The 24,848-nt window shown below is 53.8% G+C and overlaps 9 protein-coding genes across 9 annotated transcripts; 4 read left to right on the top strand and 5 right to left on the bottom strand.

The window, feature by feature from the left end:
- Positions 1-1,920: 1,920 nt before the first annotated feature.
- On the top strand, positions 1,921-3,017 carry M421DRAFT_6104 (NAD(P)-binding protein; the record flags this gene model as incomplete). The annotated part of the gene is made up of 2 exons (XM_033595838.1): positions 1,921-1,995; positions 2,049-3,017. 2 exons carry the CDS (start codon positions 1,921-1,923, stop codon positions 3,015-3,017), a joined length of 1,044 nt encoding a protein of 347 aa, XP_033447564.1.
- M421DRAFT_421709 (haloacid dehalogenase) lies at positions 2,993-3,892 on the bottom strand. The gene has a single exon (XM_033592920.1). It carries the CDS (start codon positions 3,826-3,828, stop codon positions 3,100-3,102), a length of 729 nt encoding a protein of 242 aa, XP_033447563.1. The 5' UTR covers positions 3,829-3,892; the 3' UTR covers positions 2,993-3,099.
- Positions 3,893-4,081: 189 nt separating this feature from the next.
- M421DRAFT_421708 (alpha/beta-hydrolase) lies at positions 4,082-6,131 on the bottom strand. Its single transcript, XM_033592919.1, has one exon. It carries the CDS (start codon positions 5,990-5,992, stop codon positions 4,193-4,195), a length of 1,800 nt encoding a protein of 599 aa, XP_033447562.1. The 5' UTR covers positions 5,993-6,131; the 3' UTR covers positions 4,082-4,192.
- A 3,480-nt stretch (positions 6,132-9,611) lies between these two features.
- On the bottom strand, positions 9,612-11,199 carry M421DRAFT_421707 (Cloroperoxidase). The gene is made up of 2 exons (XM_033592918.1): positions 10,851-11,199; positions 9,612-10,804 (listed from the first exon to the last, which is right to left on the bottom strand). The coding sequence occupies exons 1-2, from the start codon at positions 11,155-11,157 to the stop codon at positions 9,831-9,833; spliced, it is 1,281 nt and encodes a 426-aa protein (XP_033447561.1). The 5' UTR covers positions 11,158-11,199; the 3' UTR covers positions 9,612-9,830.
- A 3,091-nt stretch (positions 11,200-14,290) lies between these two features.
- On the top strand, positions 14,291-15,665 carry M421DRAFT_176757 (uncharacterized protein). Its single transcript, XM_033587847.1, has one exon. The coding sequence runs from the start codon at positions 14,365-14,367 to the stop codon at positions 15,601-15,603; it is 1,239 nt and encodes a 412-aa protein (XP_033447560.1). The 5' UTR covers positions 14,291-14,364; the 3' UTR covers positions 15,604-15,665.
- Positions 15,666-15,714: 49 nt separating this feature from the next.
- Positions 15,715-17,167, top strand: M421DRAFT_176656 (PTPLA-domain-containing protein). Its single transcript, XM_033587846.1, has 4 exons — positions 15,715-16,427; positions 16,476-16,689; positions 16,736-16,875; positions 16,927-17,167. The coding sequence occupies exons 1-4, from the start codon at positions 16,187-16,189 to the stop codon at positions 16,998-17,000; spliced, it is 669 nt and encodes a 222-aa protein (XP_033447559.1). The 5' UTR covers positions 15,715-16,186; the 3' UTR covers positions 17,001-17,167.
- On the bottom strand, positions 17,147-18,237 carry M421DRAFT_101737 (uncharacterized protein; the record flags this gene model as incomplete). Its single annotated transcript, XM_033586675.1, has 3 exons — positions 17,147-17,537; positions 17,588-18,123; positions 18,175-18,237. 3 exons carry the CDS (start codon positions 18,235-18,237, stop codon positions 17,147-17,149), a joined length of 990 nt encoding a protein of 329 aa, XP_033447558.1.
- A 456-nt stretch (positions 18,238-18,693) lies between these two features.
- Positions 18,694-22,228, top strand: M421DRAFT_421704 (uncharacterized protein). Its single transcript, XM_033592917.1, has 2 exons — positions 18,694-20,770; positions 20,817-22,228. Exons 1-2 carry the CDS (start codon positions 18,755-18,757, stop codon positions 22,038-22,040), a joined length of 3,240 nt encoding a protein of 1,079 aa, XP_033447557.1. The 5' UTR covers positions 18,694-18,754; the 3' UTR covers positions 22,041-22,228.
- On the bottom strand, positions 22,225-24,267 carry M421DRAFT_421703 (uncharacterized protein). The gene is made up of 2 exons (XM_033592916.1): positions 23,606-24,267; positions 22,225-23,552 (listed from the first exon to the last, which is right to left on the bottom strand). Exons 1-2 carry the CDS (start codon positions 24,076-24,078, stop codon positions 22,715-22,717), a joined length of 1,311 nt encoding a protein of 436 aa, XP_033447556.1. The 5' UTR covers positions 24,079-24,267; the 3' UTR covers positions 22,225-22,714.
- Positions 24,268-24,848: the final 581 nt, after the last annotated feature.

Raw genomic sequence — 24,848 nt, 5'->3', positions numbered from 1 at the left:
AACGCCATTTCAAGTCACGGAAAATGAGCGATACAGAGTCTATTGACGATCTCGACAGGATCGCAGAGCTGAAGGACCAATGCCTACGTATAACAAAAAATGCCCGTATTGTTAACTCGTTGCTTATTTGAACCAGGTGAAGCAAGCAACGTCACTGGTCTCAAAGGCAGAAAGCTCGTTGTGGTCCTCCGACGGTCGTCTGGAAACGAGGGCGAATACTACTGCGCGCTCAGAGGCCAGAGCGACGGAAAGTACCTGAAGCTTTGGATGAACAAGGATAGGACGTACCCTTCCCATGTTGAAGCGATTGAGGCTTATCTCCGCTTTGTCAAGAGGATGAGAAGTGGGTGCAGTTTATTTGGACCATCGCCAAAACCGAGTCGAACAAGATGAGCAAAGACGAAGGCCCAATCGTCTTCCATACAAGTGGGCGCCATACCCCATATCGCCATCAGTTTTAGGCATAGTCCCGGCCCTTCGAACTTGTCTCGCCTACTCACTGGCAATGGTCACGGCATAAATGCGCGTCCACAAAGTGGCCAACCCGGCCCGAGCTGATCTCATGAGTTGGCCTACATCTCACCTAGGCACACTCTGATCGCAGATATTGGCCAGATACTTGGAGCTGCACGAAAAGGTGTTATCGCATGGAGCATTGAAAGGCAGTTCGCTTGGAAGAAGAAGAAAGAAGGACTTGTGGCTCATTCTGATAAACAATGGGCCAGGGCTCCATCGGCCAAGTCTGGCCTTCCGTCGAAGACAGCAATGGCACATATCTCGTCTCGGAGGGCGCGCAGATCAATCGACGCATATCAATTCCTCTAATTCTAACTTCGATCAGAATTCGTAGCTCTTGTTTCAACCCAATTCTCAGCCTGTTTCCTCCCCCTCATCGTCACTTTCACCCCGCTGTTGTCTGTACATGTACTCTTCCTAATCTCGAAACTTGTCGAGTTCTAACTTGCAACGTCAACGATCTGTCCACCGGCCTTTGATTTCGGCTTCATCTCTGTAACGGCAGCTTACACAAATGTAGCCCCTGGATGCCTCTGTAGAAGGTTGCTCTTCCTCGACGGCAAGACCGCCACAATTCCGTTGTTCTCGTGAACACATTAGGCACTCATCGTCGCTTAGCTCATTATAGTAGTACAGGAATTCATCACAGTACGATGAAACTCGTTTTGTAAGCAATCACTAAGCTGATTACTTAAATACCCCTCTGCTCTAGCCACGTACTGCTATGCTAGCACACATAGCTTATAATAATTTTTGTTTCTCACGTAAGTTATACCTATAGCGCATGCAATTTGAATTTATATAGGCTATACGTTTAAAGAGAACTAGGTTCTGTTGTTACTTTTGCGTGCTGCGCAAGGGGACGGTGTTTTTACGTTCCTAGAAGCGATCACACATAGAGAACGAGCTTCTTCAGGTATATCGATGAGAAGGCGGCGGTCATCTTTCTCTGGGACGTGAAGGTCGAGGGCAACAACAGGCTAGACCGCTTCGATGATGAGAGCGGGGCCGCTGCTTCCCTGCAGCTCGAGCTTCGAGCAGGGACGTCGTCGTCACTACCGCCGCAACCCTCGGAGCAGCGCGTCGCACCGCAACACCTGAGGTCACTGGTCTCTTGGTGTGAGATTAGTTCGAACTACTTGATAATCTCACATCTTGCATGCGCGCCCCATGCGGGCATTGCACGACTATGCAGCACCAATCCCTCGTGTCGCCTCTCCACACGCATTTCATTATGACGACACGATGCTGCGCTGAACGCGTCTCTGGGGCATAGTCGTAAGTATAATTACGACAACTCGAATTGACACGCAAGGACATATACCTTCGACTTTACACAGCAGGACACGATCTCCTCATTAACACCTTAATTCTCAACAAACCTGACCAGAGCTGGCTTACAGTATGGAAGCTGTCAAGAACGCCATCTTCAGCAATACTTTCGACCCAGACACGGAGATGCCAGACCTCAGCGGCAAGGTGAGATGAACAGTGATTTTACACTCACTACTGCTTCGCTCACGCGTTTCCAGGTCTACATCGTCACGGGCGGCTCAGCAGGCATCGGCTTCGGCATCGTCGCGCATCTCCTCCAACACAACGCCCAGAGGATCTACCTCCTCTCGCAAAGCGAACAACACGCCACTGAAGCACAAGATGCGCTCAAGCACTGGGGAAACGCCAGCCGGGTCGAGTGGAGGCAGTGCAATCTCGAGTCCTTTAAGCAGACAGACGAGGTCGCACGGAAGCTCTCGAAGGAACTGGACAGGCTCGATGCCTTGATCTGCAATGCCGGTTTGGGTGTTGGTGTATACAACGAGAGCGAGGACGGACTGGACACACACATGCAGGTCAACCACTTTGCTCAGGCCCATCTGATGCTCACACTACTGCCTATCTTGCAGAAGACGCCCGACTCGCGCCTTGTTGTTCAGTCCTCGGATATGCACAGACCTGCGAGTGCTAACATCAAATTCGCGTCTATCGATGAAATGAACCAGGACATCGGCGCTATGCAGCTGTACAACCGCACAAAGCTGGCCCAGATTGTCTTCCTTCGTGAGCTGCTGCTGCGCATCAAGGCCGGTCAATTTGGCCAGGTGACAGGCAACACCGGTCTTCCCTGGATTAATGCTACACATCCAGGCGGTGTTGTGACGGACCAGCAAGACCAGGCTATCGAGGCTTATGGCATACTCGGCAAAGTCGGTGTCGCTGCAGTACGTCCCTTGATGAAGGATCCAGTCAAGCAGGGTTGCCGGCCTATTTTGTTCGCCGCGACGCATCCTGATATTGTCAAGGAGCAGGTGCAGGGTTCCTATATTGTACCAGACCGTAAGGTTGCGGAGCCTTCAGACCAGTCGAAGAGCCCAGTACTGGGCCTGAACCTGTGGAAGTTGACAAGACAAATCCTCGAGCAGAAGATTGGCAACTTGCCATACACAATGCAGGACGATGGGGTTTACCCGAGGCATCTGAAAGAGCAAGGTCTTGTCAACTAGATAACAGGAACGATAGGCTATGACATTCTCGACTTAAATCCAACCTCATGATACACGAACGAACTACTAGTACCATGCTTTTCTAATTCTTCTCCGCTAGCTCCTGATCCACACCATCCGCCATATCAGCCAACGTGTCAAACTTCCACGTAAACACAGGATCCTCACGGTTCCCCATCACCGCTCCCGGCCTATAGATCCAACTACTGCTTATCCCCACCTCCTTCGCCGGATGGTGATCATGAAATTGGCTCTGCGCCGTCTGCAGCACCTTGCCCCTCTCAACCCCAAACTCCTCATTCACATGAGCGAGCATGTACTCAAAGTTCCTGAGATTAGGCTTGTAAGACCCAATATCTTCCGCCGTATACACGGCATCGAACTCAAATCCTTCAAGCGCCTCTGCATTCCCGGCACGAAACGAGTCGTTGTCGACGTTCGACAGCACGACGAGTTTGTACGTCCTCTGCAGCCGTTTCAGCGCCGCCACGGTGTCGGGGAACGCGGGCCAGCTCCCCACGCTCGCGCCAAACGCACGACTTTGCTCTGCGCTCGGCGTAACGAGTCCTAGCTCTTGGCATAACTTGGGGTGCACGGCGGTCAGGACGTCTGCGTACTTCCAGCCTGGATGCTGCTTTTCGACGTCCGATTCAATCGTGTGCAGCACCGAGAGTATGTGCTTCTCGTCGAGGTCGCGGTTTTGTGTTGTCTTGAGGATGGGTTGCAGGGCGGTTAGGGCGCCGCGCTCCCAGTCTATCAGTGTGCCGTAGACATCGAAGGAGAGGAGCTTGAAGTCGGTGAGCTTGGCCATGGCTGGTGCTTTGATTTGAATTGAGTGGTGGAGTATTGGTGGTATCTTGGGGTTATGGATGGTGAGCACACATCTTGCATGTCGTTGATTGACCATGGGCATCCTGATCTGGGCGCGCCCCACTTCTGCCAATGACGTTGCGGGGTTGATGCAAATGCGCCCTTCGAGGTACACGCTTATCTCGACGATGGCATGACAGATTCATCGGGTTAAGATCTTTGCTTATTACTCGACTAGCATGTTAAGGGTAGATGACTGCTTCTGCGAGCATAAATTGCGAGTAAGTGCCGCATCACAATACTACTCCTGAATAAGACCAAGAACCGTTCATTAATATCATGACATGTTAACTATTACTTCGAGCTCACTTATTGAGCCTCTTAGCACGATCCTCGTCTCTCCACCATGCACACTGCTCCATCCTAATACCCGCTGCTTCCACCTCCATCTGCGCGCCGCCCTGCGCAGGTGGGCTGACAACGAGTTGGTTGCCTCCAGTCCCGGTGTATATCTCCCACTTCGGAGCCCTCGAATCAGCATAGGTGTTTGGATCACCGCTAACCACGAAGCTGGCGAAGTAGGCGCTGTAGATCTCCGCGATCTCAGGGTACTGTGTGCCAACTTGACCGTTATAGTAGCCATTGTCACTTGCATGAGGAGCACCCAGGTATGTAGGCGTCCAGTTGGGAGTGTTGAAGCGCGCCTTGTACACTGGGGCACCTGCTGCTGCAAGACGGCTGGCAGTGTCTTGCACCGGACAGGTATAGCTGTAGTCGCCATATGCGGCGCTGATGCGCTGAAATTGAGGACTGATGTAGTCCTCAGTCACGGGTAGGAAGGGGCTCTGAGCGCCATAAGTCGTAGGGTCTGGGTATAGGCGCTGCACGTCCTCGAGGTCGGCCGCTGTGAGGCCGGGTGCGAGGTTTTGCCAGAATTTTACAAACTCGGCATTTGTGCGTAGATCCTGAGGCGCAAAGGGGCTGCCATCATTGGTGGCGGAGGAGATGAGGATGGGGATCTTGAAGAATGTACCATCTTCACCAGAAGTGGAACCGCGCTTCTCGATAAGAGGGCCTGGAGAGACGGGTTGCCAGGGCCATGTGATGTTGTAGTTGGAAGCGGAGTACAGGGCAGACGACATGAATTGGAGGTCATCGACATCAGCCGCGCGTAGACATGCCATGGCCGCGTCATTGGGTGTTGTTGGGCAATTGAGGTAGTCCATGAAATCTGCGAATTGACGCTGGTACAAGGCGTAGTCGACTCCAGGGAAAGCACGCGCAGTAGGCGAGCCAGAAGCCAAGATAGCTTGTGCGAAGAGGGGCTTGCCAGTGTCCTCGCCGTAGTTATGGAACAGGTGGATGCCAACAGAGTGTCCACCAGCGCTGAGGCCACCGAGTGTAACTCGGTCCTTGTCACCGCCGAAGGAGTCAGCATACTTCTGTACGAACTCCAGCATCTGGCGCTGGTCACGTACACCCAAGTTCAGACCATCCTCCTCTTGCATGAGCTTGCTGGGTATATTGCCGATCGCGCCAAGGCGGTATTGCATCGTGATGACCATCACAGGCTGAGCACTCCTGGCAACAAACATGGCACCATCAAAGCTCTTTGAAGAACCACTAACGAATGAACCACCATGTATAAAGATAAATATGGGCAACTTCTGATCGAGAGGGACGCCAGATGGCCGGAAAACGTTCAGGTTGAGACAGGCTTCAGACTGCAGCGTTGAAGAATACACATTCTGCCAGCATGCCGGTCCATACGTAGTGGCATTTTTGACACCATCAAAGGCTGCTGGCCAGGTGACAGGCTTGAATCGATCTTCGCCGACTGGCTGTGTCGAGTAGTCAACACCCAGCCACGCGTCGACGGGTGTACTGAAGTTGGTCGTCTGGGGAAGATTCGAAACGACTTTGATGCCCTGGAACGATCCGTATCCGGGAAGTGTTACAATGAGGTCTCCATCAGAACCGTAGGTGGGCGAGTCTTGTGTTGGTCGCCCGAGGCTAGGGGTGCCAAACACCCAGAATAAAAGGGTTGTGGTACCAGCGAACAACATGATAATGATAAAATTTCTCTTAAGCCACCTGGACGACCTGCGTTTTTGCATGGGGGCTTCACCTCCATTTATGAGCGGCTCGTCCTGCGAGTCAGCCATGTGTAGAGCTCAATTAGACTCGGCTAATCTGCGGTAGCACTGTAGGTGCAGGAGCCAAAAGACGGACTAGAATGATGCCGGCCCCGATTAGCGCAATGTTAGGTGCTGTCGTCGGCGTCACGGTCGCGATGAAGTCCGGACTTGCGATGTTTAGGGCCTGGACGAGACTGAACGAAATGCGGGGATGGCTCGTGCAGATGGTAGATACCGACACTATGTCATGCTTGGTTAGCACACTTCCAGTTTCGGCCCGGTCGGCTGCAACATTTCGCGCGGAGATTTACCTTTGCAGCGAGGCGTCATGTTCTCCTCGACAGCGGGACACAAACAGCAGATGACTCGGATCCACTTCAATCACCGCCGCTTGCGTACACCAAGGCGCCATTAAAAAATATTCGACCTGAGCTCCGATGCTTGTGGACTTGCGACTTACCTACTGTCAACCTACTCCACATTCTGGTATGCCAAGGCCTTGTTCTGATGACGGTATCATAATATAGTCACTGTTCACGATTATTGCACGTCGTTGTTCTGGCCGCGCTTTACCAGGACTACTTTGCGTAGTGGAACGAGTACTACTATGTTGAGGAACGCCAGCGAAGACAAAGAGCCACGTGACCATTAACCGAGAGTAGGATCAGGGTCGTATTTCCAGAAGACGCACGGCAGGTGATGCAGAAATCCGGTGCATCGTTCGCACAGGGATGTCCTCTTATGAACAGCCTGTGCTGTGGTCCGGCGGACATGACGTTCGGCTCGAGGCAACGAAGAGTGAACACTGTAGAAGCTCAAAGGCATGGTTGAGGTTCAAGATAGTCGCAAAACTGCGTACATGAGGAAGTAAGAGGTAGCCCATTATTTATCGACAAAATCCCCAGGTCTGCAATTCCAGACAGGAGCGGACCGCTGTCCCGAGCAGTTGGAATGACGATCCGACATCGTTGTCCGGCAACTTCCATGCAAGGCACGACCTACTTTTCCTCAGCTGAGGCCTTCAAAAAATATCACTGACGAGCACGGCTGCTACTATCGAGTTTTTCTTGTGTGAGGGCCTTAGTTTTGAAGTTGTGCGACGGAGCTATTAAACAATACCGGTACCGTATTCTAGTGATCTAGTGTGCGGATCACTGAGCAAAAAGATCAGATGAATGCGTTCTATATAATCCATGGCCCCACTACAAGTTGCCGAGCTCCGTGGCTCAGCTGTGACAGAAGTTCATCCCACGAGTAATTACATGCAGCGGACGCCCGAGGGTTAATAAATTCGCATTGAAGTCCTGATCCAGTGTCACAGTATAACATGGAGCCGTCTGACAGCAACGTCTGCACACAATACTAACTTAAAGCATTCTACACCGAAAGCCCCGTGGACGCGATTTGCAATGCTGCTACCACCCAAATACTTTTCAACTCGTCTCCGCTCAGACCACAATCTTTAGTATGAAATGAGTATCTAAGTACGCTGTCGTATGTGCAAGCGCCTACCGACCTCAACCATGGCATGCTTCCCACGTAAGTCAATGGCTGGGACGGTTCAGAGCTTGAGTGGCACCTGCTCGCACATCAAGGAATGGTGATGTGTTGCGGTATCAATTGTAATCGAAAAACAAGTGTATTCTGTTGTTCTACTTGTGCCCGCCTCTCAAAGGGCTGGCTGCAGGGTCTATTTTCATGACGTGTTGGTGATGCAGCTGAGGAAGTAACACTACACACCACCAACAACAACACATGATCTGCTTCTCCTCACAACCGTTGCATAATGTCTGCGCTCTCCCTCTCTTATCTTTTTGATCAAGTATTTCCATATTGTGTCCTCACTGTTCGGACTGTACTCGAGGAAAATTACCATTACTTTAAAATCTCACTATCCCTGACGAACGATTTGCTTCTGGCGGCTCCAATGGCTGGTAGTTCGCCTGTAGTAGTCAAGCTGGATGATGATGATAAGAAGGCCTCGAAACATACTTCTAAATGGTAGTGAGCCATCGGCTTATAATGGAGTTCGAGTAAGTCTAAGCGATAACCAGTTCGAAAAATAAGATGCGCAACCATCGCGCACACATGGTGGTTTTGAATATGCATCTATCACCGCCTCATACATATATGTTCCATATTCCTGTCATTTGTGTTCCGCGCATATCCCAATGTGTGTGAGCGTCAGTCCCAGTCTAGTATTTGATCGGTAAACTACCTTCCGGACCTGACTTCGTTTGGCAACTTTTTCAAGAAAATCTCACTCCAATCGTAAATCTTGGGCCCGCAATCATCGCTACCATTCTCGCCACTGTTACTTCGCGTCTCCCAGCGTTCATGATCACCCAGAAGATGGAAACTTGTAGGAACATCTGTCCTGCCATTGGCATCCTTGTATCACATGCTGCCGATGATGACTGATCAATCCTGCAGGTTCAATCTTATCACACGTGTCTGCACAAAAGCTTTACATTGTACATGCATCATCTCATGCCAAGCGGTTAGGTAAGATGGGCATCGTTACTTCACAGTGCGCGCGGGACCATCGCCTGATTTACTCTCAGCAACACTTTGCAAACGTATAGTTAAGCATATCCTCGTAACATGGATCCAGACTATGAAGGACTTTACCGCGAACTATGGCAGCCTCGAATTTGTGGACCGACACGCGCAATGTACTTGGCTGGCCTTGCTAATGTACCACCGCCTACGGAATCCGACTTCGATGCCTGTCAAATCTGCTATCTCACCTGGAGGGAAACACCTGCAGAAGCAATAGTGAATACGGGCTGCCCAAAGCACGGCGATTTCCACCGTACATGCCTTCTGCCATGGTTTGAGAATTCTGGAACTTGCCCTTCCTGCCGAGAGGTGCCTTTCTAAACTGCTGCGAAAAAAATCTCCCCACGCATTCCAGTTACTCATGTCGACGAAGATCATCATGTGCTCTCGTTGGATGATCTCTTCGGTCATCCAGCTTCCGCTTACTGCGTAGTTCCAGCACGTCTTTCTTTCGACAACACTCCCCACTATATACAAGATGCTTGCTGCGAAACCATGCCTGGATCGGCTATCGATCTTCATGAGCATCTGACTGACGTGGAGTGCCTCAAGCTGCTTATCATGCTAGATCTGACGGTCGAATTCAAGGACTATGCAGAGAGCAAAGTTGCGTTTATATAGTATCGTCTGCACATAGACCCTCCTGAGAGTATTGGGATCGTCTGTGCACAGTGATTCCTATTGCTTGTTTTCCGACGTAGTGAGTCGGACGATGAGATCATCCAGGGTGAGGAAGATTCGGCAGAAGACCGACATGATGACGAGGAACATGTGTCTGACGAAGATGCTGAGGAAGATTGTCGCGGCAGACGTAGCCGCTGCATGTATCGATGGAAAACTGCGCTGAGTTGCTTGCTAGCTAGGAGGCGACCATATATACATATCCTGAGACGTGCTAGTCCAAGGTAGTCAACAGAGGTGACGATCAAGGCCTATAGGACCGACTTGCATCGCAACAAAGATGACTAATAATGACCAAAACGAGGAGTGTTGGTCCTTATTAGTCAAGGCCAGCGGTTTGAGGACTTGAGTAGTCAACAATTGATCATGAATGCACACCGAGAAGTCTAGGAAAAGCTTCCGCGTCGATGCTGAGACAGATCACACAGGACCCTTCTAGCGCGTAAGTGATTCAAAGAATAGAGATATTTCCATGAGCAGCACCCCTTCACTATCAACTCTTGACAAGTACTGCATACTACAACGTGATTGAAATTACACGAAATGATGATAATTTGGCGAACTACACTACCTATATGCACCGAAGAGAGTCATTATCGTTGCGCGTTACGTATATAATCTTCTAGCCGTAGACTGGCTTCTGAGTGTAGCCAGGGAACTGCTGCAGCAGCTTGGTGTCTATCTTCTGCAGCTGCGGGCAACCTAGCGGGCCAATAAGGGAGCCGATAGCGTCAGTGAGCTTAGTCAGGGCACCAAGGAGAATGTCGGGCTTGGCCTGTGCCGAGAGCTGGTAGACAAAGCAGCCGAAGTTGTTGCCATTGAGGAGTTCGGAAGATTTGAAGAGACCGCCGGTCAGATCTGCGACGTCAACACCAGCGAAGGAGTTGGTCTTTCCGGTGTTGCCACCGATATTGAGGAACTTAGGGTGGAGCTTGGCGGCATTGAGAGTGTCGACCAAGAAGTAGTCGACCTCATAGGGGTATTCCAAGGCACGCCTGTACCAGTTCTTGGGGATGCGCTCGGTTCCTTGCACGGCGTTGTAGTTTCCGTTTGTCCCCTCGACACCAAACCAAGACTGGATAGTATCATAGCTTAAGAGACCCTCAGGGTGTTCAGCACTGTGATTTGCCATGAAGCGGTAGATGAAAGTGTAGGCGGCGGGCTGCACGAGTACACCAGTAAAGGGTCCGTTGAAAAAGTTTGGGTTGTTTTCGATCTGCGTATCGAAGCGATCCGAGCGGAATTGTGTGAGGGAGTCAAGAGTGACCTGACCACCAGGCGAGTGGTTGATCATGTCCTGGAACTGTGCGGTCACAGTCTTATAGTTGTTTCCAGCCTCATAGAGGTCGGGCCTTGTTGGAGAAGCATCACCCTCGTACTTGTTGTGCGAGCCGGAGAGGCCGTTGCCCAAAACACCTGTGAGGCCGCCCTGCGCAAGGGACGGTGTGCCACCCATCGACCAGTTCAGAATGTCGCCATCAATGGCACCTCCCAGTACGGAAAGGAACAAAGCCAGCTGACTCCCCATTCCGACGACCTTCGTGGTTACGTCGATGTACTGCTGGACTGAGGCATATCCGTTGTGTGGGAGGAAGTCTAGGTATCTTAACAAAGATCAATCTGAGAATGTCCCGGTACTTACTATGGTTGGCAAAAGCGTTCAAGCCTGGACATGGTCCTCTGAGGTCTCCCGAGCCTGGGGGCACGTACTCGTGGCCGCTCCCCGGCCCGACATCGATGAGCTGCTTTTGTGCATTGAATGTGTTTGTGGGCTCAAAGAGTGCTGTGGCAGCATCCGCACCAGCTTGACGAGCCTCGAGCATCTTAGAAAGCTCTTTAGCGCGAGATTCGATCTGAGGGTCAGCGGCGGCAGCCTCGTACATCATGGCAGGGAATGCATGAGCCAAAGGTGCCAGACCGGCAACAAGAAGCTGTGATGTGAACTTCATGGTGAGAGAATGAAGAACTGAAGTGTGAGGTCGATGAGAATCTGGGATCGACTGAAGCAGCCCCCTTGTCTTATACCTTCAGTGGTCTACATTGTAGGTTGCTGATTTGGGATGAAGACAGCCTCGGCGAATGCCCAATCAGTGAGCAAGGAGGATTACCAGCTGACGGTAATATCCTTCCTGCGTCCAATGCTGCAACGATCTTTTGCTGCTTCACCTCGAAAGGCAAACACCCCGCCCAGACAAGTCGCACTCAAGTCCTCAAAGAGTAAGCCGATTCATGTTCGACGTCTGTAAAGTGCCGCGGCACCGCGGTCAACCACGTTCGTAGTCTTTATCCCCGCACACTGGACCTACACTAGTACCGGAGCGTCTCCGGGTGTGGCCATCCGTGAGCGTCTCGTGGGGTCAGCGTGCAGATCATCCGCTCTTATTTCCTGTTACGGGTAGACTATGTACACATCAAGTCACGATGTACCTGGGTTTTTGAATCCTGAATCATCTAGCCTTGCTTTCAGCAGGCGTGAATCAGACCAAATAAGCAATGCAGCAACGTGATGTGGCGAGGTCTGCAGCATGACCATTTGGATGCTGGCTATTGGTGCGCCCGCGAATTCGAGCGGACGAGAGCTCAAAAGAAGAACCTGCTCATGTAAGGGGTTTAGAATTTCATTTGAGTTTGCACGGATTTGGAAATCAGTCGCTCAAAAGGGAGGAAGGTGGCGGCCAGCGTCGCCGACTTGGAGTCGTTCTGCCATTCGTTTAGTACGACGATCGTGGGGCTTGCCGCCTCCAGCAATTGCGCCACGGCACAGACAGCACAGACCATTGCCGGCGTTAATTTTGCTACAACTTCACGTCAGTGGCGCGGACAGCCAACTTCCTCGAGCACGACAGCGTCACAATTCATGAGGTACCCCTGTTCATGTCCAGGATTGCCAAAACCCCTGTTTTGGTAGTCACGCAACAAACTCAAGCTTCAAAAATTCTTGGAGTGAGAACTGAGTCGCTAACCACATCACCCGGACCTCAGGGCAGGCTATTGAAAGATTCCCTGCAGGTGTTAGGTCTAAAGAAGACTTCACAAGACCATACGAATTAGGAAATACAGCAAGGGTTTCCCGGGGTTTAATGTGAGATGATGCGGTTGTTAGTTCTACCTAGGTAGCTAGCTGGCTGTACCGGTAGAGCCTGTCGACCCTAGCCCATGCAAATCTACTCAAGCTCATTCGCCTCATTCCATTCCACTCTCACGACGGTCGTTTCGACTGCTCTCCCGTATCTTCAGACGTGCCTAATCCCGCCTAGTCGCCCCTCGGGTCGTAAACGCACGCTTCTCTACACTATCGCTGCTCTCGCCATCATATGGTCCATCTTCTGTGCCGCTCGAATGGCTAACAAACCCTGGGTCGCTGCTATCTCGGCTACTGCTGTCGCTAGAGGAGTCATGATCGTCGCCAGAGCTGAATCCACCCCTGCTTGAGGACGAGGAGCCCTTGCTGCTGCCAGAGAAAGGGTTGCTACCAGAAGAGGAGATGATGTCGTTGTCTCCACTCGAGGGTGTCTCACCGTCTGAATATGAGGAGCCGTTGTTTTTTCTCGAGGAAGAGTCGTCAGTATCCCCAGACGATGACTGACTACTATTGCTGCCTGAGCTAGAGCTGTTTTCGCCATCGCCATACAAAGATTGGCCTCCGCCATCAGGGCTAGACTGACCGCTTCCCGAGCTTGATGAGCAGCTGTTGCCGAAGAGGAGGTGTGTGGTGATCAACTGTCGATGCTTCTGTTGCTCTCTGCTCCGCTGCTGGATCCGTTGCTGCTGCTGCTGCTGCTGCTGTTCTATGAGCTGCCTGAGTTGCTTCAGCCATCTGAGCCGCTCGAGCCCTCGCTTCCTTCGCTGCTATCCTTGTCACCATCGCTATCGCTCAAGATGTCTCCATTCTCATTATTGCCGCCGGATTCACCGCCGATCTTGCCACGCTGACCGTCGTCAGTGCCGTTACCACCTGTTCTTTTCCACTGCAGACTTTCTGCATCCGCAGCAGCTACCATACCATGAGCGACGGTCAGGTCGTAAACCTTTGGTGCACGCAGCTAGCCTTGCTGGTTGAAAGCCACAGGACCGGCTGCGGCAGAGGCCGAAAGCCCAAAGAAGATGGTGGCGGCGGCGGCTGTGAAGCGCATCGTGAAAGGTGAGTTGAAAGAATGTTTGGAAGCAGAGATAGGTCGGCTGAGCTTTGTAGACAGAAAAGAGTCGTAGACTGTTGGTGACAAGGTGTTTGTGATCGAGCGGATGTGGATTCAGAGAGCGACGCTCAACTCCACGTTTATACTCCACCATCCTGCGAGCATTGCACTCCGTCCACTACTTCTATCTCACAGCCCTGGTTGCGACGCTGTTCAGCATCGATGTTGTGCTAAGATCCTATGCCCATCGACCCTGACAGCTTGCGTCTGCCGCACCGCAAGCTAAGCTTCTCCTGCAGAGTGTCCTTCCAACTAAATACAGTGTAGAAGCGGAGACAAGTGAGTCATATTTTTGGATTCCGCTGGCGCAGGTGATCTATGTTGAGAATACGCGTCTGTAGAAAATCTGGTGGAGAAGTTCTGTCAAGGTAAACCCCGGTCGAGGTGTCAAACACCGTCATCGTTCATGCACGCAGCTGTCGCGTTTCAGATCTGCTCTTCGTTGCTGTTTCAAATAAACACAGGTCTCTGCAGTCTCGACTGTTGCGACTTGAGTCGAGTGAGTTGGTCTCAGGCAGCAACCGACCGAACTTAACCATCACTTGGTGGGTTCGTGCCTCAGGCGCCGCACCAGTGCTCATTTTCCATTTATCTGTGCAGATATCTGAAGGCCATTCAGGCGAAAGAATACATGTCAATCCCCGTGGATCGGCTAGGTCTTTCTTTGTCAAGCGTTAGAATCTAGACAATCCTCGTGGTTTGTGATTGCGCGAGACAAAGACAGCCACAATACCAACAAAGGCCTAAATGTCGAGTTACCCAAGCCAAGCGCCAGCGCCAATGGCACAGACAGCAGCGCAGTCATTGCGACACAGTCAGTGTTCTTGGAAAGAGCCTTAAAGACAAATGTGAGACGTACCTAACATGTCCCTTCTTTCCTTCCCTTAGAAACTCTTTACACATCGACATACGTTTGCCAAGTCTCTCTACTCTTTACGCAAACCTCACCACCGTCAAAGCATGCATCGGCAATTAGCGCCCGAGATAGGACAAGTTGGGTTCAGCCTGCACCGGGATGAAGAGGAGGATCTGGTTGATTATGGTGACTCTGACGCTGAGGCCGACACAAGCAACAACCAGGAGACCTCGGCAGCTGAGGAGATCGAACAGATTGACATATTCGCCGACGATGCGATACACGCAGAGGTATCTGACCAGAACGGCGACACAAAGGCCAATGACAAGGAGTCAACAGAAGAGCCAGCCGTTCCGACCACAAGCACGTCTCCATTAGCTACAGCAAAGACGGTGGAAGCCGCAATCGTGATCAAAAGCCTAAACCTCCTACTCACCGGTCCTAATTTTCGAGCAGCTCTTGGCCTGGTCGAAGCTGGCAGCACTCTAGATCTCGGCTTTTGGGCAGACGGCTTCGACTTCGCTCTCTCTCTCAAGCTCATTGGTGCTGCTGAAGTCAAGGCTTGCAAGTACAAAGCCGAATGTCGTAGTAAGGAGTGTACATTTGACCACGGCGGTGCTGATCGCACTGCTGTCATCGCCGGCAAGAAGCCTCGAAAGCTGTGCAGTGTTATCAACACTCCAGCGGGCTGCCCAAATGGCGATGCCTGCTGGTTTTCACACGAGGCCTTTGGTGTATCATGCCCTGACGGAGATCTGCGGGCGGGTTGTGTGAAGGGGATCTACTGCGTCTACAAGCACAACGATGATGAGGTGGTTGCTTCAATTGAGCATGGCGAACAGCCAGAGGGGCAAATCGAGAATGGCGAAGAGACCAACGCACCCAAAGCCTCCGTCCAAAACGCACATGTTGTCAAGTCTGCGGTCAAAACGAACATGGAGAGTGCGCCTCCCGCACCCGCCACAAGGACGACGGCATCCTCAAAGCAGCAGGCAAGTGGCATCAAGCGCCGCCGCGAGCCCGATCATGAGGCAGGAGGGCGACCAGAGAAGTTTCAACGCTCATACAAGCACCAAAACCGTCAGGAGCGCCCAGGTGGACGTAATAGTCGCAGAGGCTCTGCTCCTGAGCGAGCTGACTCGAAAAATCCAAGTCAAGGCCCCCGAGACAGCGGCCAGCTTGTTCGTGAGAATAGAGATTGCGGTCGTGGTAGGAAAGGGGGACGAGGCGGACGAGGCGGACGAGGTGGGAAGAGTGATTCCTATTGCTTATCTGAGGGAAGGCAGCGTGATGGCCGATATCAGAAGAAGGTGCCTCTGGAGAAGCGCATGTCACGCAGCTGAACAATGTTACTCCTCCTGTATATGAAGCCACTCTGTTGTTACACCATATTCACTGTCCAAATGAACTCTTGATGCTTTGCGATCGTAGAGGTTTACTCTCTCCTTGTGCAGGCCCCGCCCTTCTCGTCTCCCGGTAGCGTGTTTCAGCGCGCTCTCAACGTCACGGGGTCAAGCCTCGTCGTCACAACACCATCGATACCCAAATTGTACTCACATCGGCGTATTGGTCGTGATGATGGCGGCAGCACTACCCACCATAGTCCGCAGTTCTCGCTGTCACGGAGTTACAATTGATGTATCGAGCGCCTCTGCTCCGCGCAACTAGTTCAGGCACAAAGAAGCGTCGTCCTTACGGTTACTTTTCTCAGGGCCGTCAGGCAACAACGGACATCATCATTCAGCTCGCGTTACTGAAGGAAAACACCTCGAACCGTTTGCAAAGCAAAGATCGTGTTAGAGGATGCAGACAAGCGAAGGAGCTCTAGCCTCGGTACATGTGCCAGTTTAGACCTGACTCCGTCGAAACACCAAGACTTCGAATTTTCGAACGAAAAGACACACACCTTGGCGTATAAGACTCGATATGGCTCGTCAAGAACAGTCGCTACGCGTCGATGCAAAAGGCGCAACGTCGCCTTCGCTACAGCCCCGCATCCTCTACTTGACAGTTTACAACCTCCTGTTTGCTGCATTGTGGATCTCGATAGGCGTGAGCGCACTTACACATGCCTCGGACAGCAAGTTTGTTTTGTTCGAAGCTGTCGAGCCACGAGCGCGATGGGTACAGACTCTCACGTTGATCGAGGTCATACACGCTGCAATCGGTAGGTGCAAGCTCGCAACATGTCTCCGCCTTGCTGATCATGTTACAGGGCTGGTCAAGTCGCCAGTCAGCACCACGGCTATACAAGTCTTCACTCGTGTCATCCAGGTATGGATGATCTGGTATAGCTTTCCGGCAAGCACAGCCGCTTCTCACGCGTTCTTCGTTCTGGTGCTTGCATGGTCGGTTGCGGACTCAACCCGGTACTTGTACCTGGCCTTGAACCTTCATGGGAAGGCCCCGCAAGCGCTTACATGGCTACGGTGCGTTTCTCCATGCTATCAGATCGAAGGGAGCTCATTATCATAGGTACACCATGTTCTACCCTCTTTATCCGATCGGCATCGGCGCAGAGTGGTGGTTGATGTACAGAAGCATTGAGCCTGTTGGGCAAGTCAGCCCGGTCCTTCCGCCTGTGTTTTACTTCCTGTTAGCACTATATGTTCCAGGTAAGTAATCACTTCCATACAGGTGTAATACAAGCTGACATCAGGTCACAGGTGCATACACGATGTTCACGTACATGGTCAAGCAGAGGAAGAAAACGTTGTCGAAGAATCGGAAAACTGCGTAGGCGTTGCATTGACAGCTTTGCGAAACAGTCCGGGCGGGAAGGAGTCCACCGAAGCCTCATATATGGCCAACGATGCTCTCATCTGGTGCGAGATGATAGCCTCGAGGTCTGACTATACAGGGATCCACTACCGTATTAGACCCAGCTTAACTCGGATGAAAAGCTTTGTAAACCTGTAGAGCTCCTTCAATGCTCTGCACCAGACCAAAGAAAATTGTCAGGAACAAAACAAGGATTGCCACCCAGAACGTGTACCATTGAACTCCATTCCGGCGGTCGTGCCACCATTGGGCAATCGTTGAGGGCCGGGATTGATCGAAAGCTTGCTTCAGAATCACGAGCCGATCGTGCCAGAAGTTGAACCTTTCAAACTGCCTTTCTTCAAGTCGCAGGAGGGCACAAGAAGCCACGGCCCTGTCAATAGCTTCGGAGTTGATGCGCTTCCGTATCCAGTGTTGCGTATCCTTGTCATTTGGTGGGAAGAGCAGGGACAGTGTCTTGAGTGTTTCGGCTGCGAGCCCCTCCGGGAACGCGTCACTGACCCAATGGTTAATATTTCGCTACTTGCCTTTGAGCACTGTACGCACCTGACATGTCTCCGCAGGAAAGACACATTACAGAACACGGCGACTGTACCGTCCCGATCCATCAATCGCAAGTGATCTGCAAGATTATCCGTGGATATTACTCGGAGACCTGCAACGTTCTCGATATTGGCCGCTGTGAAAATGGGTTCCATCCTGATTCCAGCATCACTCAAGATCTGTGGCTCTTTGAAGTGCGCATGGACGCATTCTTTCAGGCTTCCCGTGGTCCACCCTAGGTGTATCTGCTCGGAAATTGTTCGAGTATCAACTGCAATGTTGACCATCAGGTACAGCCGCGCTGCTAGATCAATTGCCCCATCTACCCTCTCATCTTCATTAGAGTTTCCGGATATGGGGAACTTTGATCTCAGATCTTCCTTGATCATTTCTCGAGTGGCGCCTTTGTTGAAGCAACGTGTGAGGCTGAAGATATCATAGTGTGATTTGGCCGCCACAAAGCGACCTCGATCGACTAGGGCCTCTCGGCATTGCCTGTCGTAGTATCTGAAGTAAGGTCCCCAATCAAGAAGTCTTTGCTGATATATTGGTAGATCTGTTGGGGGCCAGAAATTCTCTGTGATGGCAACCTTGATGCCGCGGTCGTTGAGAGTTACGTTGAGAGGCCCGTAGAGGGTCTTTTGGAAATCCATGGAACTTGGAGCCTTGAATGGCCTCAGCAGTGCGCGACGCCGACCATAGTCAACTCGTCTGCTTGGAAGCGATCAGGCTGAAGATACAGGACACAGCCCCGCTATACGACGACACAGCCCTCTGTGTACCACCCAAGGGAAGCGAATCCTGAAACACTGCAGAGCTCACACGCCTAGCGAGACTCCGCCGCTGGCAGCTATTGGTGTATAGATGGTGGAAATATGGCGCTAATGCCGCAAAATGACTGCGCTGTCCGGTCTGCGAAGTTCCTTGGCTGTCGAATGATGCAGGTCGAACTCGGTGGGCCGTAGCTGCAGCACACATCCATTGTAGCTGCGCCTCCATGCCCCACACCACCGCGTCAAAGGGCCAGCAAGCTGTTCAAACCATCTAAAGTGTTGCGAGCAGCCGCCCTTTCCCAGAAGAACTCCCTTGACCTCTATCGCTGGTATTCCTACAAATCGAGCCAAGCGAAAACGGCCGTAAACAGTCTCATCCAGCGGGTGCGCACATATCATGACTATCTTATCTGTCGGGTCTTTGGTTGAAGAAAGCACCCGCACGGCCAATCCAGTCAAACCGAGGTCCGTAGGACAATACGTTGGTCGCTTCGGAACATTTGGTCCTCACTGCTGGGAGCTCAGGGACTCTTTCCGACACATCTACAGCACGGATATTCGGCCTCTGATCTTGACGCATCTGGGCGGCCGTATTGGCTCAGTCTCTAATCAGGGATCCATCACAATAACCGCGTACATGGTCGGCAGAAGAGCAAGCACCGCAGCTCCTACTGTCTTGTTTGTCTCTGAGAGCGACGGTCATCGCAAGGAAGCTCGCAAATTAGTCAAGGAGTCGGGAATTCTTGGTCAACACCGTGGCTGGAAGACTGCGCAAGCATCGAGAGACCCCAGCTGGGGAGGCGAGCTGGAACAGCTTGCTTCTGGCTCAAGCTCGATCAATGCGGGTTCCCCCGGGGCGCCTACGACTGAGGTCTTCTACAACCCTTCACAGGCCCTCCGCTCCCGAGGCATGACCTTGTACATCTCCCATAGATCAGGGCTTCGTGTCTTCACAGCAAATCTCGTAAGGGCGCAAGGCGACGTGTATTACCAAGGTCCTGCACACGCCTTCTTCGACAGAATCGAGCAGCCCACCACAAAGTTCGAAAGCGCAGTCGATGATTTTGAAATCGACAGCGATGACCAGACCGAAACCATCCGGCCAGATGATGAGACGGACGCAGGCACTGTCGAGGTCGATTGCCAAGTCTGGTCATCGGACGAGGAATCGGAGGACTCGGGTGTCTCCTCTGCGGAGGACAGCGATGACGACAACTCCTCACAGTCGAGTTTCGGAGCAGAAGGATTGGATTATGCGAGCCCCCGTGCGCAACACGACCCGCCAGAAAGGCTGTTCTCTCAGCTACCTATCACAGATGGGTTTTCGCTCCCTAAGCCTGACATACCCGCATTGGCGTCCCTGCTACCATTCGGCACTCTAGAACGATGGTCCACGGATAAGGACTGGGCGCTCGTGAAAATGGACATTGCTACAATGCCCTCAGTCGCCGCGTTCCTCGCTGCGAGTCACGAAGATCTGAGCATGCTGAGCACAGCGCGCCCTCGCTCTACAGGCACACCCGTAGTGGTTCAGACAACTTCTAGTGGCAGATTGACTGGAATCATCACCGGTACAGCTTCTGATACGCGTGTCCCCTTTGGCTCGTCGTTTGAAGAGGTCTTCTCTGCCAGACTCAACGGGCCACTCGCAGACGGCGATTGCGGAGCGGTCGTGATCGATGCGGTGACTGGTGAGCTGTACGGCCATATCATTGCTGGCTGCCGGGCTACTGGCTACGCTCAGGTCATGGCTGCGAGCCACGTTATGCCAGACATTCTAGAGCCTGAACCGGTATCCAACGCAGCACTTATCACGGCGGAAAGCGGTTTGTCTCTTGCTGCGAGCGCTTTCGACGTCTCGCGCATTGACTTCGAATCATACAGCAGCTTCGACTTGCATCACAGATCTGATCGCAATGACAGCCCTCAGATAGGTTGGGTTGGCGGCCTGACGTGTTATGAAGGTGTCTGTACGACCGATTCATCGAATACTCAAGGTGCATACCCTTCACCGATCCTTCCCTTGTTTCACGAGGGCGAATCATTCGATGCAGACGTACCATTCACCGAAATCTCGCCTGCGACGCCCTATTCGCACCCAACACAGGATTACCTTTCCGGATTGCGTTACCCCAGTCTCGGTGATCCGTGGAGCTTATTTGCTTCAAGAAGCCATCACGCTCCGGCAGACCTCTACGTTCCAGGAAGCCATTATGATACAGTAGGCCTCAGGCCAATGTCAAATCACACGGCCAGGTCCCGTCATCAGCAGGCACAGGCCCGCACTGACGGAGTCCGGACCTGGTTCGACGAGGTTGTCCTTGGGAATCCACGAAGCCGCAATCCCCACCGGGGCAAGGAGATATTGGTGCTTCGATGGGGCGACGCAAGAGACCATGGTCACAAGCAGGAGGTATGAGCACGAAAACTGAATCGAGCGCGCGGGCTAACCTAGTCAGATAATCACGATGCGCAATCTGTTCGAGGAGAAGCTCCATGTTGGCGTGAGGTGCCACGTCGTTCAGCTGCCACGCAGTGGTGATCTCCAGGCAAGAGCCACTGCACATTCAGCCTCCCACGCTTCGAGGTGTGAAGACTCGAACAGTGTCCTCTACATCTACAACTCCGGGAAGGATGTAGATGCGCAGTGCGAAGCCGCAGGACGCAGTGGTCACGACCGAGCGGCCTCGTGTCAGCTCGACGGCAGGAGGCGGTGCATTCGGTCCCGTGACGAATCGGGACCGTCGTTTCCGTCTGGAGAGGGCCAGAGTGCGAGCCGGGCACCGTGGGACGTCGAGATGCAGACTCGCGGGTGTGGATACTGCGTGGACCCGCACGAGGCGCACCGCAGGAACGACCCGCTTTGCGAACAAGGACATGGCTTCGCTGGAGACGACGCATGCTCCGCGATGCTCCTCGAGGCCGCCAGAGCGACATCGGCAGCACCTTTCTACTTTGCCCCGTCTCCCGGAGGGCATCTGTTCATCGACGGTGGGATACACCACAACGACCCAACCGCGCCGGGCATCAGCGAATCAGGGCTGCTGAGAGCGAGCAAATCAACAGCGATGCCAATGATGTGGATCGACACCGGTCGTTCACCAGATCTGATCACCGATCTTACGTTAACCCACGCCACCTGCCAGATACCCTCGACGAACACGATGCCTCTCCATGGAGGCTGCTTCAGTGACTTTGCGCCACCAATCTCCCCAGCCACATGTCGTGCTCGGCCCAGCTCGTTTGCGAGAAGTCGTCAACGGCAGCCAAAACTGACTGTTCTTGGGGATTTCCAACGTCGCGATGCTGCGTGCAGCGAGTGGGGTTTGAGTCGACAGGCAGACTTGCGACGTGACTGCACCGGCGTGACTGCACGCGGGGCCGACTCGATCAAAGGTGGTGCGCGAAGCTGCATCCGTCTTTGTCGAGGCCAACGCGTCACGGATGGGCAGCAGCGCACGTTTGAGTCACAGCAGCCGATTGAAGACGATTCAGACATGCACAATTCAGCAGACGACCTGGAGTGTATCGTGCTGTTGCCGACGGGAGTGTATCGTGCTGTTGCCGACTGCAGTATATCGTGCTGTTGCCGACTGCAGTGTATCGTGCTGTTGCCGACGGGAGTGTGTCGTGCTGTTGCCGACTGCAGTGCACCTTATAACTTGGGTATTGGACCCTCGTAAATGGCTCGCAGGAGCGTGACAAGCCATCTCCCAGCACAGCTCCTGGTGTGGACACTGAGTTGCTCAGCGGCGTGTCGAGGCTTGCAGGCGATGGTCCCATGCGGCGCATTGGCCTGGGTGACTTTGTAAGATAAGACATGTCGGCGGGCGGACTTGCCGGACTCATGAAGGAGGGCACTTTTCTTGGCGCTTTTGGATGAATACGATTCCTGATCTCGTCACCTTGAGCTCACTTGCTCAGCCTTGTTACTCTCCTCAGCGCACTCCGGCTTGATATTTGCTCGCTCTGTTTTGCATGGTTCCTCAAGAGGAGGAGCGGGAGCGTTGCGTGGAATGGACAAGGTCGTATTCGCTGGTACAAAGGAGAAGATGCTTCACCGCAGAGATGCTGCGGGCACCAGTATGCCATGATATGATAATTATATAAGAATGCACCAACGCTGCGGGCCATGATATAACAGTTGTATAAGAATGCACCAACGTAGCGTATGGCTATGCACCAACGTAGCGTATGGCTACGCACCACCCTGGTTCCAAGTTTGAGCCTAAGTCCCAAGTTCGAGCCTCAAGTCCCAAGTTCGAGCCTCAAGTCCCAAGTTCGAGCCTCAAGTCCCAAGTTCGAGTCTCAAGTCCCAAGTTCAAGCCCCAAGTCCCAAGCAGGCTCATGTACACGACTAGATATACGACACCTTGACGCCCATGCCGACCGTCCGGCGCACTTTATCCACGGCCTGCCTGACGAGCCGCATGATGCGTTCTCGCAAATCCCTCTTCCCAAACGCGACCCCAAACGCAACGAGGAACAGCAGGGTGCGCAGCAAGGCCAGCGGGTTGGCCGTCATCTGGCGCGCCGAGTCGGCAATGGATTTCTGCACGGCAGCGAACAGGCCGCCGACACGGGCATACAGGCCGGGCGGCGGCGGGGAGGGCTTCTTCGCCGGCGTGCGGCGGGGCGCGGGGGTGCGGCGGGGGGAGGCGGCTTTGGGCTGGCGTAGCCGGTCGGCTCTGTGGTCGGGCGCGGGCCGCTCGGCATCGCTGCGGACGCGCGCGTCGTCGTGCTGGCGACGCTCATCGTCGATGCGTGCCTGCTCGGCGCGCTGCTTGTCCGTCTCGCGGCGACGGGCCTCCAGCTGCTCCAGCTGCTGTTGGCGCAGCTTCTCCTCGCGCAGCTCGGCGTCGTCCTTTTCCTCCTTCAGGCTGTGCAGCGCCAGCAGGAAGGCCTCCTTGCGCTCGTCGTCGAGCACCTCGCTCATGCCGATGAACTCGCGGGCATAGTGCCACTCGTCGTTGCGCGGCAGCACGTGCAGCGTGTACAGCTCGAGCAGCTTGATGCGCGTGTTGAGGTCGCGCGGGGTGTCGGTGCCCGTGTGCGACCTGCGGCGGGCCAGGTGGCCGGGCGAGGCGAGGTGCGAGGCAATGTCGAAGGTGGGGTGGGCGGTCGCGGCGAGGTAGGCTTCGAGGCGCGCCTGGTTGAGGCGCTGCGAGGGCGAGTGGGTGAGGAGGAGCGTGCTCCTACACGGCATCGTTAGCAGAGACGCGGCACGGACAGCAGACATTGTGCATACAGGTTCACGACCACGTCGGCGTCGACGTCGCCCTCGATGCCGGCGTACCCGTCGCGCACCACTTGGTCCCACACGCTGCCGTCGCGGCACTTGGACACCAGGGCCTTCCAGCGGGCGCTGCCAAAGGCATGCTTGCCCTCCTCAGCGCCCAGCTCGACGACGCTGTTGAGGAACGTCAGGTAGAAGCTCCACACCTTGACCCGCGTGCCGCGCGAGGCCGTCGCGACAGGCGCGTAGCCGGGCAGGCTGGATGCGCCGTCCGGGTCCTGCAGCGCGTCTCCGTCCGTCGGCGGCGCGCTGATGATGGGCTCAATGGTCGACAGCGCCTCGGGCAGGCGCCGCGTGAGGAACAGCTGGGCGGCCTGGCGGTACGCCTTGGCAATTTGCGACGACTGCTGCCGGCTCGCCGACAGGCTGCTGATGGACGAGCTGAGGTACCGCGACCCGCTGAGGTCGTCGTAGAGGGCGGCCATGGCTCCGGTGCTGCGCGGCCGTGGGGGGTGTGGGAAGATGGTACTTGGTGGAAGTCGCCGTGTCTCGACGTCAGCTTCACAGGCCCATGGCTGGCTGGGGGTGGGCTGTCGACGTCGTGCATTCCTGCCTGCCTCACAACACCCGAGCGCGCATTCGACCTCGGCAGCCCACCCGTCACCGCTGGCTGGGAGCCCCCAGCCAACCAGGCCACGCCGCGCCGCCGCATCAGCGCCGGACGACACCTCATCTCCGCCGCGGCAGCTGCACGTGAACACGCTGCGCAGCAACGACCGCGCAGCAACGACCGCGCTGCAACTGATGCAGTCTCCAACTGATGCAGTCTCCAACTGACGCAGCTTCCAACACACCGAGAGATGCTTTGTTGCGAGACCGAGCTGCTCGCTTGAACATGAGCTAGCAATCAATTACTCACTCCAGCCTCGCCACTCGTGCGCTTGCCTCTTTTCTGTGACCTCTGCCGCTCTACCTTTTTTCCTGTGACCTCTGCCGCTCTACCTTTTTTCTGTGACCTCTGCCACTCTACCTTTTTCCTGTGGCATGTTCTGCTCTGCCTCTCGTTCGTGACATGTTCTGCTCTGTCTCTCACTCGTGACCTCTTGTGCTCTGACACTCCTCCTGCAGCATCAACTCGGAAAGAGATATACTACGCAGACCTGGGCCACGACCACGACCACGACCACGACCACGACCATCACCATCACCACCACCATCACCATCACCACCACCATCACCACCACCATCATCACCA

Source organism: Didymella exigua (assembly GCF_010094145.1).
Source record: "Didymella exigua CBS 183.55 unplaced genomic scaffold M421scaffold_17, whole genome shotgun sequence".
Lineage (NCBI taxonomy): Eukaryota > Fungi > Ascomycota > Dothideomycetes > Pleosporales > Didymellaceae > Didymella > Didymella exigua.
This window is presented reverse-complemented; position numbering and strand designations above follow the sequence as displayed.